The sequence below is a fragment of the Anser brachyrhynchus genome (assembly GCF_964034855.1).
Source record: "Anser brachyrhynchus genome assembly, chromosome: 1".
NCBI classification, from domain to species: Eukaryota; Metazoa; Chordata; class Aves; order Anseriformes; family Anatidae; genus Anser; species Anser brachyrhynchus.
The window spans coordinates 182,423,796-182,436,427 of NC_137694.1; the positions used below are offsets into that span (position 1 = coordinate 182,423,796).

A 12,632-nucleotide genomic window follows, 5' to 3' on the forward strand; every position below is an offset into this window, starting at 1 on the left:
GATTCTTCTCACAGCGGCCACCCCTGAGGCCCCCCACTACCAAAACCTTGCCACGTAAACCCAACACACCATCTCCAGGATCCCAGGATGCCTGACCAAAAGTATCAGTGAGGTCTTGCGAACAGGCACGTTACATCACTGCCTCAGGATCCGCACTGTTAGGTGTGTACCTGCTAAGCTCAGCTGGAAAAGAGAGGCTTTCAGCTGCTGACTGCTCAGCTGCTTTTAATACTGACATGGCACTTTGCAAAGGGGAAAATGGAATACAAACTTCTGAAACTCAATCAGAAATCACAAAAATACTGGCACAAAATGTGCTGACTAATGAAGTTACCACATCTGAGATTTAAGTTTGCAAAATGCAACAAAGTAGCATCAAAGGTGAATTTATTTATGACAAACCATTCATTATATATTACAATAATTACAAACATTTTTTTTTGCACCTTGCTGCCGTGTTTTTGTTCTCAGAACACAGTAGACGATCAAGAACATGGATTTCTGCAGTAACAAAAAAGATATTAAAATTACAAATTTTATGCCTCATTTCTGTGCCATAGAAAAGGCTATCATCAAAAGAGTAAAGTTACTAACAAACATACAAGGGGATTCCCCTTACACCTTTTTTCCCAGGAACTTTTGTCATCTAGCGTATAGTAAATATTTATATACACGTGCGCATCTCTTGCATACATACACATTCACACATTTACATAATCACTGGAAATTTGACTTCGCTCCTCCAGCAGAAAGCTCCCATTTTACTTGAGCATCTAATGGGGGAAAAAAATCTCAAGTCCATGATCTGAAATCAGTCACCCTTTTTTTTCTTGAGCCAGCTGTATCTTCTCCTTGCGCGGGACTGCCAGCAGAATAAAAGGGTATTGCAGTCGGTGACTAACAGCATCCAACCTACCTTCACCACAGGAAAGGTCTAGCAGGGATACTGCCCCCCATGTATCTAGTCTGAGTCACTGCTGCTGCTCGAGGAGTCTGTTGACATAACTTCTACATCATCTTCATTCTCTTTATTGTGTCCTGGAGGCTCCAACATGAAGTCATTACTGTGATTAGGAGGTAGCATGTTCATCGACATATCACTTGACTGCCAAGGATACTGAGGAGCGAGCACGTCTGGAAACAAGGGGTATAGTCAATCAAACTATCAGCTTTGTATGTCCACAAATCGAGTAATACAGATAAAATAGAACTCCAGTGTAAAATTAAAACCAATCTTAAAAACATGACTGATTCTTGGACAGTTGAAACACTCAAATAACACATAGAGAACATCTCATGACGGAGCCATTCTATCACTGTAAAAGCCTTTTCTGCCAGAGAGGTCCATTTATGTAGGTGGCTCAATCTCTCGCCACTCCACATCAAAACAGTATATATTCAAAAGGTGCTTTGAAGATGAAAATCTCTATAAGAACTGACTGAACAGGCACAAGCACCGGCAGTAATGAAAATGGTCGCCCTCCGTCAGTATGCAAAAAGAGATGAAAACATTAGATCAAAAAACAAATAAATACGTAAGGCGCATCACAGAAATCTAGACTTAAAGGTTTTGTCTCAATTTGGGTCAAACACCTTTGTTATCCTTTTTCCAACAGCAAATATGGTGCACCAAGGAGAAGACAGTCCTACTACAAAACTAGGGCCACAGTCAGCAAGGAATGCCCCACAGCACCCCAGCCGGTACGGCTTCAGTTGCCTCCATCTTCTCTCAAATCTATTCCTTCTTATCTCCTACTTCCAAAGCCCTCCTGTCCTGTACTCCTCATGAAAGTAAAGGGTATTCTTCCCCCTATAATGTGTGCATTATCTAGCTATACAAATCTGACTCACCACCAGATGTGAGGCCACGGTGCAGCCTGTATGCCAGTTCTCTGCCTGCTTTTGGAAAACCAACAATAGCACCGGGTGGTCTTAACCCAGCTGTGACGTTAGCCAGCTTCACTTGAACCAGCTGAGATTGTAAACTGATGGTTTACATCCTGTGGCCATGTTTTCAACACCAGAATTAAAGTATCATTAAACCTGGTCAAAAGTGTGTACTGAACAGCCTCGGAGCTGTGAGGAGCAGCCCAGTGGCTGGCTCGCAGACTCATTAAGGACTCAGCAACTGGACATTTCTCTGTAGAAGTCTCTGAAAGGACTCAATGCCATAATTAGCATTCTCAGGACGCTCCCCATCACACACCAACAGATTGAGGATCCCTACACAAAATGCTGTGTCAGTCTCTTTCTTTTAAATGAGGTTTTTCCCTCTCACCTGACAGTCTAGTAATTAGAGGATTTCCCCTGACATGGGAGACCCAGATTCAGTTAACTCCTTTCGTTGAGTTCAAATCCCACTTTTTCCAACCTCTCACAAAAAAGCCCTACGGAGTGAACTTTCTGTTCTTACAGAGACAACACTCAAACAAAAAAAGCAAGTCTGACATAGCACAGAGGAGCCGGCCAAAATGGGCTCTACCAAAATTTAGGGAAACATCCAAATTACAGCATGCTACAAGACACAATCTTGACACCTCTGACCACAGACCCATCTTCGCATTTCCCTGCTGGGTTGCTGTGAACAGACTTGAGGGCCCCATTCCTTCTCTGCAGCTCACTGACTTGAATCCTACAGGCTTCCCTATTATATCCAGGGCCAGAGGTTTAGAAAGGGAGATGATGCAGAACTTCAACTGACTTTCTAAGAAGTGACATGAGGATTAGACAGGTGACTGGAAACACAAACTCCAAGTTTATTGTTTCTCCCGTGGAGTTGCAATATAGGCATTTCTGTTGTTTGTGTTTGTTTCGTGGGTTTTCTTTTTTAATATTTTTTGTGTAATTTTTGAAAACAAGCTTCTCATAACACCTACAATAGGCTTAACAGGTAGTTAAGAACTGTTGCAGATCTCCTCTGATTCCAAACTAGGAATTTTTCCACAATTTAGTCTAACCATGATAACTTAATGCTGCAAAGCAACAGAACTACTGAATTCTTCATTAAGCTACTGCCATTTACCATTAAATTATATTTTAGCATAAATGAATGAATCCCACTAAAGTCAGTGAAAACGCCTCAGGCAATGCACTAAGCAATTAACAAATTAAACCTTAATTCCTGCACTCAAGGCACTGCCTCACCAGCGGTCCTTGCCAATGGCTTTTCAATCCAGAAATTCTAACCAGTGTTGCTATACACAGTGTAAACTTAAAGGAAAGCAGGGGATGACAATAAACCTCCTTTCTTCTGAATACAGCTTTCACAATTTCATTGTCACCACTGCTAAGACAAGGTTGCTTTGGAAATGCTTCTTTTTGATATGATTGAGTATCATTTAGTTTACAGCAATCTAGAACAAGTGACTTGAAGGACAACTGAGGTTTTTTTTACATTGACTTAGTTCTAGTGTCTGCAGTGTGATTTAGCATGAAATAAAACGATGCAACTTCTAACTGTTAACTCTATTAACTAGTCCTTCACCGCTACAGAACAATGTTGGCCATAATTTTTGTTATTTTAACTCTGACTTGACACTGCCAAGCAACGTTTGTTCTGACAATAATGTAAGGGGGGGAAAAAAGGCTTCTCTTACCTGGCAGTCTGCCAGCTGCAAGTGCATCCCCTGGTAAGTGTCCATTAACCCCATTAGTGGATGGGTTGTTCATCTGACCCAAGAGGCCACTCCTCATTTCTAGATCTGTAGGATAGGGCCTACGTGGGTCCCCTTGAAAAGAAAAAAATTACTATTTAACAATTGCCTTGCCAACATTATCTTTTTCTCTTCAGTTTCCTGATTTAAAAAAAAAGTACTCTGGTTGAATCAGCAATGAGCATCACCCATGTTCTGTTAAAATACAAGACTTTCCTTGTTCATTCACACTTGGCACAAAAAGTACGTTTAAAAAAATAATCACGTTTAGAAGGTCTCTTTGCTCTCTCTGCTACTTCACAACTAAATAGCACGGGCAGGAGACGAACAGGTTGAGAACAGCCCTGAGGAGCAGGACTGTAGGATACTCTTGGATGCCAGCTCCCGTTCAATTTTTCAGTGAGTACTTGCAGCCCAGGAAGCCAACTGTATCCTGGGCTGCACCAAAAGCAGCGTGGCCAGCAGGGTGAGGGAGGGGATTCTCCCTCTCTACTCTGCTCTTGAGAAACTCCACCTGGAGTGCTGCATTCAGCTCTGGGGACGCCCAGCATAAAAAATACAACAGGGACCTGTTAGAGCATGCCTAGAGGAGGACCACAGAGACAATCAGAGGGCTGCAGCACCTCTCCTATGAAGAGAGGCTGAGAGAGCTGGGGATGTTTTGCCTAGAGAAGAGAAGAGAAGGTCTCTAGGGAGACCTTCTGGCAGCCTTCCAGTACTTAAAGTGGGCTTCTAAGAAAGACGGAGAGTGACTTTTTACAAGGGTATATAGTGATAGGACAACAGCTAATGGTTTTAAACTGGAAGACTGTAGATTTAGATTGGTTATAAGAAATTCTTCACTGTGAGGGTGGTGAGGCACTGAACAGGCTGCCCAGAGAAGCTGTGGATGCCCCATCCCTGCAGGTGTTCAACGCCAGGTTGGATGGGGCTTTGGGCAACCTGGTCTAGAGGGTGGCGTCCCTACCCACGGCAGGGGCGGGTGGAATTAGGTGGTCTTTAACATCCCTTCCAACCCAAACCATTCTATGACTGTGACAACTACTGGAAAAAGACTTTCATTTTAGACAAGGAGGGTAGTTTCCAAATCTATCATAACATAACCCAACACAATGAAAGCCCTGCTTCTGTCTCCACCAACTACTAACATCCTCTGTAAAGAATATATACACTGGTGAGAAACTTCATTATGTTAAAACACTGTAAGGTCAGATACCAACTATGGTTTGTTATTAAAAAAATTGTCAGAAAAACGTTATTTACCTGGTACCCATGTCAGTGGGGCGCAAACAGCATTGCTAGCACTGATCCTATGGGCGTATTTAATTATTTCTTCAGATGAAATGGCACCTGGAAGAAGGGAAAGAAAGTCACTATTTTTTTGAGATTGCATTATTCAGTTATTTCAGAATATTGGATACTGTCACATTGAAAACATTAGAAATGTCATTTTGCCAAACATCAAGAGTATTCTTCGAATGCAATGACTGCTTAGATTGCTTGGGCTACACAAGAATGAGGGTTGCAGTGAACTGACTTTTCAGCCACAAGTTCAGTACGCCTTCCATGTCAACTGACTGCTCTTCAACCCTGTGAAAACAACACAAACTAATCTCTTCCATGTTGCAATTCAGCACTTCTGTTATGAAATTTTCTGTAGTAATTAAGATTTCTTTTTTTTTTGGTAATTGTAGATTATACATGTAGCAGACCTTGTTTAATAAACACGTCTGCATTACAGGTACTAAAATCTTTATGAAAATCCTTGATTTTTTTTAGAAGAAAAATGACAAAATGATAAGAGGTAGTGTAAATGAGACCAAAATTCAGTCTAGCTTGGCAAGTGCCACAGAGTAGCAGTAATTGATACACATACAAACCAGTATCACCATCTAATCAGTCTTTCATATACAATGTAATTGTACAAAATAAATGTTATTGCACACAGAAATTCTTTCCCTTATTTAAGTATTTGGTCTGAGGCAATTTGCCTTTGTTAAAATGTTTATGTAAGCAGATACACTACTATCAGTCCAAGAAGAGTGTCAAGAAACTTGAAATCAAGTCTAATATTAAGATATGTTTGACACAGAAAATAATTGATTTGTGAAAAACACATTCTGCCTTTATTCTGTTGAAAAGGTTTACAGGACAGTAATGAAGAGGAAATTTGTTTTATAGACAAAGCATCTGAAATCTGTGGTAACGATATTAAAAAAATAACTTGAGCTCAGTAGCAACTTTCTTTACATCTGTGTTTGTGTATTATGTACAATCATGGATACTCACCTTTTCTTGCCTTTTCAATTGATTTCAGCTTTTCCTTTGCTTGATAAACAGCTGTTGCCTAGTTGTAGGAAAAAAAAGAACTAAACCAAAACTTCAATACATCTTTCATTTGTATACTTCTACATTAAGTCAGCTCTGTGAATAAACTGTTGCATTTAATTGCATTTTGAGAGAGAAACTACTCAAGGAACATTTTCAAAATAAACAGGCATAAAGTAGGTTTGGAAGAAAATTACCATTATAAAACTAAACTGAATACCATGATAACTAGACAGTATTTGACTAACGAGAGAAAAAAAAACTAACAACACTAAAGCTCCCACAAAGTTTTAAATATTTAAATCTTCTCAAACTAACACAACACTGCCTTCTCCAGAACCATCTTTTTCCCCATGTAAATGCTCAAAAGCAAACACATCATTAAGAACTTACCAGAATATGCTCTGCTTCTTTCAGTTGCTTCTGCAGCTGCTGAATATCATTATCCCTCTTTTCTACTACCTTTTCTAAAAGCTGCATTTCGTGATGGATTTTCCCCTGGTCAACTGCCAACTTCATTAGCTCTTGAAACTCTCCATCTCTCTGAATCAGCAGCTCCAGGATCTATTAGACAAGAGTTTTGTACAACTTTTAATTAGCTCAAGTAACAACATACCCTCAATCGCGCTGCAAAGAACAACTGACATCCACAAGAGTATTTCTGTTTGTATGAAAAATGAAACCAAATTTTTGCTCTTTTTGCAGAAACAGCCTAGGAAGCACACAACAAATGAACAAACAAACACCAACATGAGGACCAAGAACTTTTTTAGTAGGGCCAAAGCCTCAGCATCACTATTGGCCTGAGTATTGGCATGGACGAAGGGAGAAATTAAAAAAGGGAAAAAATAAGTAAATCATAGTGCTTACCCAAACAAAGAACTACAATTAATAAAGTCAGTTTACCTGGCTCTCTTCTCCTGGTTGTGGAAGCTTCTGATTTCTTGAAATTGCCAAAATTTCAATTAGCTCCCTGAAAGAAAAACTGTGTGTTTATGCAATTTTCTAAGCCATTATTTTTAACTCACATCCCCATATTATCAAAGTATCTATATCATTATAAAAGCATTCATGTACTCGAGTATTTTACAATTTTATATTGTGGTGATGGCAGGGATTTTGCAACTAATTCTGTGAATAGTTTCACAGACTGGAAAATGTTCCTTTTTTTTTCTTTGAGCTCATGAAGTACTCGTGTATTTGTACTCAAAACACGCTAAGTTCTTGCCAAACTGCATAAGACACAAGCAAAAGCTGAGGAAAAACAGCACAAAGAAATGCATTCATATCCTACTTTTACTGCCTTTGTTGCAAGAGGGCACGAAAGATTAATTTGTCAACATTATTTTTGTTCTCCGTTTTTCCTCCACTTTTACTGCAGAGCAAATATCACACTTGGGTTTAGAGCAATTACATCTGTGCTTTCACACATCTTCAGTTTGTTGTCAAACTACTTCTATAAAAACAGGTATTTCCACAACGGTATGCTAGCAGTGTATCAATCAGGCACAAACACTGAAAAATTGGTAATAACCCAGGGCTAGGTCAGAAGTGCTTCTCAAACAAACTTCTTGGTCTTGCTTCATGGTACCCATTTACTCTGCCACTGCTATGAAGAGCCATCGAGAACCTCAAAGGGGACTCACTAAACAAGACCATGCTGCAAAAAGGCATCTTGCTATAAATTTGGTGAATGTGTTTGCCTTCTAAGGCTATGGAAGGAAGTACAACACTGCGCATGAATAATTATTTATCCAAAGTAGAGTTGTTGGAACAGCACCTATCCTTTGCTTGGGCTGGAGCACGTAGCTCAACACAGATATATGACTAATATAGTAGCAGGGCCATAATCTTAAGACGACAGCAGGTACTTTCCAAAAAGTCTGAGTAAAACCCTCACCAGTAAAGCTATAAACAGCATCTTGTCCTAAACACCAAAATCATTTAAAACTATTACAGAATAAAGAAACTTGTCATTGCCACTAAAGTATCAATCACACCTGATTGACACTGATAATAGCAAACAAAATCTGTTGTAACTAGGTCTGGTAACACCATCAGGGCTGATGTTGTGGTGGGTCACAATTCTGTCTTGTGTTTGCCAAGTAAACCACATATGCAATTCAAAACTACACAGGGGTTATAGACTAGACATGTTGCCTTGTATCTGTGCCTACAGCCGTGCAAGTACCCATGACTGTGAAAAGCCAAGCCCTGTGGGGCTGCGACACCACTGATCAACAGGAGGATTGCCTAAAGTACTGCTAAGGGACGCTCTGGAGTCATTACAGTAGAATAGTAGAACCAAGATGGAAAAAAAATATGTTGTGATGAAGAGTACATCTGTTTTTTTCCAAAGAGACTGGACATTCTCCAGCAACCCAAGTGTCACAAGAGCTTCTAAAACTTAAAATAACTAGAAACTAGTTATGAACTCAACTAGAAAGACAGTAGCAACTTAGCAGCATGGTTTCCTTGTGGTACCTGTGGTGGCCATGGGGAGTGAGCCAGCCCCACAGACAGCACGGGATGCTCCATCTTAAAAGTTTTCGGAAGCTCCTGCTCTTGTTGGAAGAAGGAAGATAATTAAGCCGTTTAATTACGCTGCCAGCTGTGGCACACAACATGGTGGCCAGCTTGGCTGGGGCTAGCAGCATGGCCTCATAGCAGTCAGGACGGCCACCTGATCACCGAGATCACCTTTACCACTGCCTTGGCAATGACCAGAAAGGCTTAAACCACGCACCACCACCTACGAATGATGACTTTAGCATGATTTGCATTGAAAAATAAAAAAAAATGGAGGGAGGGAGCATGAACACACGCCTACCCTGAGCTCCCCGCTCGCTCCCACCTCCCCACACCGATGCGGTCAGCAGCGGGGGCAGAGCACAGTACCTGGCCAAGAGCTCCAGGTCCTCCAGCGCCGCCAGCAGCCGCTCCCGGGTGCTGCTCCGCTCCCCGCCGCCCGCCACCGCCGCGGCAGCCGCCGCCATTACGCTGCCGGCGGCGGAGGGCGCAGGCGCGCACGGCGCATGCGCAAGGCGGCCCCAGCGGGGAGGGAGGTGCCGCCGCCGCCATTACGCTGCCGGCGGCGGGGGGGAGCTGCGCAGTGCGCATGCGCCCCAGCGGGGAGGGGAGGCGGGAAGCGGCTGAGGGGAGCAACGGCTCCCCTGAGGGGAGGGGGGTCGCGTCTGTGTGGGGACGCCCTCTGCTGGAGCTGGGGCGTTGTACAAGCGCCTGTGGCTCTGCTGAAGGCGTTTTGGGTCCCAGGGTTTCCACAGGAAAGCCTCCTAGATGAGATTCAGATGTACTCTAAAGGCTTAGAAAGCGAACGGCGAAGAAAGGGCTTGCAGCTTGGCGTTTTTACCTCAGTGTCTGAGGGTCTTGATGTCTGAAAATCCCTTAGGTGCTCTATCAGATGGGAACAGTTAAAATTAAGTGGCTGACACTGAACATGTAACAAAACCCCAAGCTATATGTAGGACAGAGCCAAGAACACCTCTTACCTAGGCTTTCTGTCCCATAAGCACGACCTAAGAGGTGCCAAGAGGAGACACAACCTCTCCATGGAGGCTAACGGCACCTCTGCCCCCATTACCCAAGTCTACATGCTGTGATCGGATGGTGGGGCAGCTAACATGCAAATCCTGCCCTCGATCCTGCTGGCAGCTGAGCTTTAATTGAAAAATACTGTTTGGCGTGTGTTTTTTTCGATGTTGCTGCATTGGGGCTGGTGCTGTAAACAGGCCGCTAGCTCTGGGTGGGGTCATAAGTGAAGCCAGTGGAATTTTTTACAGTCATGAAACTTTTGGTAATGGGAAGACATGGAGACAGAAGGTGGAGGGCAGATGAGGGAGTGAAAACTAGTCCAGGGCCAGGGTTTATAGCAGGGGTAAGCACTTCCACAGAAGAGCACGGAGTCCCCAGGCTCCACATTCTTCTGTTGCCAGCAGGCAGCTGCAAAACCCGCCAGCAAACAGAGATTCTCTTCTCTCTTGGTTAAAGAAAGCACTAGATGAATGATAACATCTCTGGCTGTTCTGGTATTTACTCTGATTATCTTTTTTTACCTTCTGTAATAAGTATGTCCCTGAGAAATTTACACTTATTAAAAAAAGAAAAAAAAATGAAAGGCAAGAAACTCATTAATCAATGGTTCTTTAAATTGTGGTTTGAATAAACGATTCAGCATTATGAGATTTGTGATAAAGTAATGAGATTTGGCAACCCCGAGAAGAAGATAACTCTGCCAACAAGAGTTATTTAAAATTCGTTTACAATATACAACAACCCTCAGAGCCCTGATTGCAGATAGTTTGGGAATTCTCTTTAAACTACATAGCAGATAAAATCTCGCCAAATAGTTCCACTCTTTAAATAACTTTTGCTTGCTTTTTTTCCCCAGTATTTCAATGACTTTGTTCATGGAAGGATATAATCAGTGATGTTGTCTGGTTGTGCATCCACTTCGCTGATTTGTTAGAGTGTCTGTACGGGTGCAGAAACAGAAGGAAATAGCAGCTCCAGAAAATAAAGCAATCCTTCCGCTAAATCATTTTCTTTCTCACATTCCTTTTGGCATCTGAATGATTTAGACCTGAAGGAGTTCTAATACATTTCAGGGCCGTAAGAATACTTTCACTAGAGCTAAAGCCTGCAGCATTAATTGGATGCCAGAACTTGACAGGCCAAGGAGTGAATATCTGATGTAGGTGGCTCCTGCAAGCTGATTTTCCCTCTCCTTTCTGGTGCCCAGGAACCTGTTGCCTCCCTCCCTTTTGACAGCAGCACTTCTCCTGCCCAACCGTGCCATCAGGCTTTCACTGGAGCAGACCGCCTCTTCCCAAACCGCTGACCTCCTCAAGGCAGCACGGACGTCTGGCTGTTTTCGGGTGCCCAGTCCTTCCCCTATCCTTGCCCTGTGGATGCAGCAGTGGCTGTGAAGTGCAGGTTCCCAGGCAAAGACTTAATTGGAGCTCCTGCCTCTACGTGGGAGGACAGGCTGAGACCAGAGGCATCAGGGAATGCCTCCCTGTGCTGAGACACAGAAAGGCATTCAGGCTGTGTCCTTCAGGACAAAGGGGAAGGCTGGGTGAAATGGGCTTGAACCCCAAATTTGCCCCGTGGGCCCACTGGTTGAAGTGGATGATTTGCTGAATAGGCTTCTGAAACAGCCATACAAAACAAGAAAGCCTCTGTTCCCCCAGTGTTGGTTCCTCTGTTTCCTCAGTTCTTCAGTGCTTTTGGCCTTCTTTCCCCTGAGTAAACTTTTTTTCATAATTGTGTTGGTTTTGAGCCAGCTCTGCTCCTTTAAAGCTTATGCCTTTCCTGAATAGCTAAGCATTGTTCCCTAATTTTCTTCAGCAGTCTAAGAAGATTTTATGTTGTGTGGCCATGAACGTATCTCTCCATGCACAGCGAGTTTATTGGACATTTCAGAGCTCTGTGATTTCAGATTGTCTTTTCAACGGTATATTGAACATATTATTAAGAAGCTGTTAGCACAAGCAAAAATAGCGCTTTTTTTATCCACTTAACTTGAGACTTCTCTCTTCCAGAATGGACCTTTAATGACGATCTGCAGAGCAAACTGATTTCTGTAGGTACAGACCCATGAGGAGCTGAGCTGATCTAATGGTTCGCCAGCCCTGAGAAGCAGAGATGCTGCTCGCTCCTCTCCCAGCCACAGATTTTCAGTTTCCCTTAGGATCCTCCTTGGTGCTTGTCGTATGCTTCCATGAGCCCCTTTGAGTCAATTAAAAGCCCCCCCAAACAATTAATTTTGTTGTTGTCATCGTTGGGTTTGTTTCCTGTCGGGTTAGTGAGTGAAACCTGCTCATGGGCACACGGCCAGGAGCAGAAGGGGTGGGAGGAAGAGGGCGTTGTCCATGTAAATGGTAGGTCACCCAGCCTCATCTGCCTTCAGAGTGCAGTTTTATGTTTCAAGTATTTCAGTATGACTGCGGGTCAGTGCTGAAAAGTGCAGTCTTCCCCATCTCTCTCAAGCCATGCATTTTGTCTCGCTCCTCCTTACATGACTGAGAGCGCAGAGTGAATCGGGTGGCAAAGGAGTTCAATGGAAAAGCGTCACTGTTCTTGTGGACTTGTCTGTCTGAAGAGCTCGTTGAAGCAATTGGCTTCAGGGTAGCCGGGGCAAGAGGGATGCTTCCCTTGTTCCTAGTTAAGTGAAATTCATGCCTCTGATTCTTCTGGTCCCAGGATACTGCCGGGATTTAACTCCTCACTATTCACGAACTGGAGGATCCCTGTACCTTAGAAGTCGAGCTGTGTAGAGCCTCACGTGCAGAGCCCAGCTCAGGTGTGTGTTGCAGTCTGCGCGTTTTCCAGGCTCCAGTGCTCTCCGGCTGTCGTCTTGTTTATGTATTCCAGACACTAAACACCAAGTGCTCGGTTGGTGTGTGGTGTACCACACCTTGAAATAATAATGGAAGATAGTGCCTCCATGAGATACGTAACTCCTGAAGGCTCTCAGGTGTCTGACCACGTGTAATAAAACAGCACAAATAAAAAGGCAGCAGGGCAAGCGAGAGCAAGGACAGAACAAACACTCACATCCACTTCCCCTAGATAATGTAAAAATAAAATCCTTTCTGTGAAATATAAACTAAAATAGAAATTAAACATCTT

At 43.0% G+C, this 12,632-nt stretch overlaps 1 protein-coding gene across 2 annotated transcripts; it reads right to left on the reverse strand.

Moving 5' to 3' along the window:
* Positions 1–370: 370 nt before the first annotated feature.
* Positions 371–9,035, reverse strand: MED4 (mediator complex subunit 4). Of its 2 annotated transcripts, XM_080594649.1 has the most exons (8): positions 8,880–9,035; positions 6,888–6,954; positions 6,375–6,545; positions 5,943–6,000; positions 4,917–5,003; positions 3,597–3,728; positions 917–1,134; positions 371–501 (listed from the first exon to the last, which is right to left on the reverse strand). In XM_080594649.1, exons 1-7 carry the CDS (start codon positions 8,975–8,977, stop codon positions 962–964), a joined length of 786 nt encoding a protein of 261 aa, XP_080450775.1. In that variant the 5' UTR covers positions 8,978–9,035; the 3' UTR covers positions 371–501; positions 917–961. The 2 variants fall into 2 exon arrangements, with proteins under 2 accessions (XP_080450775.1, XP_080450774.1); XM_080594648.1 differs by having other exon boundaries at positions 371–1,134.
* Between the last annotated feature and the right edge of the window lie 3,597 nt (positions 9,036–12,632).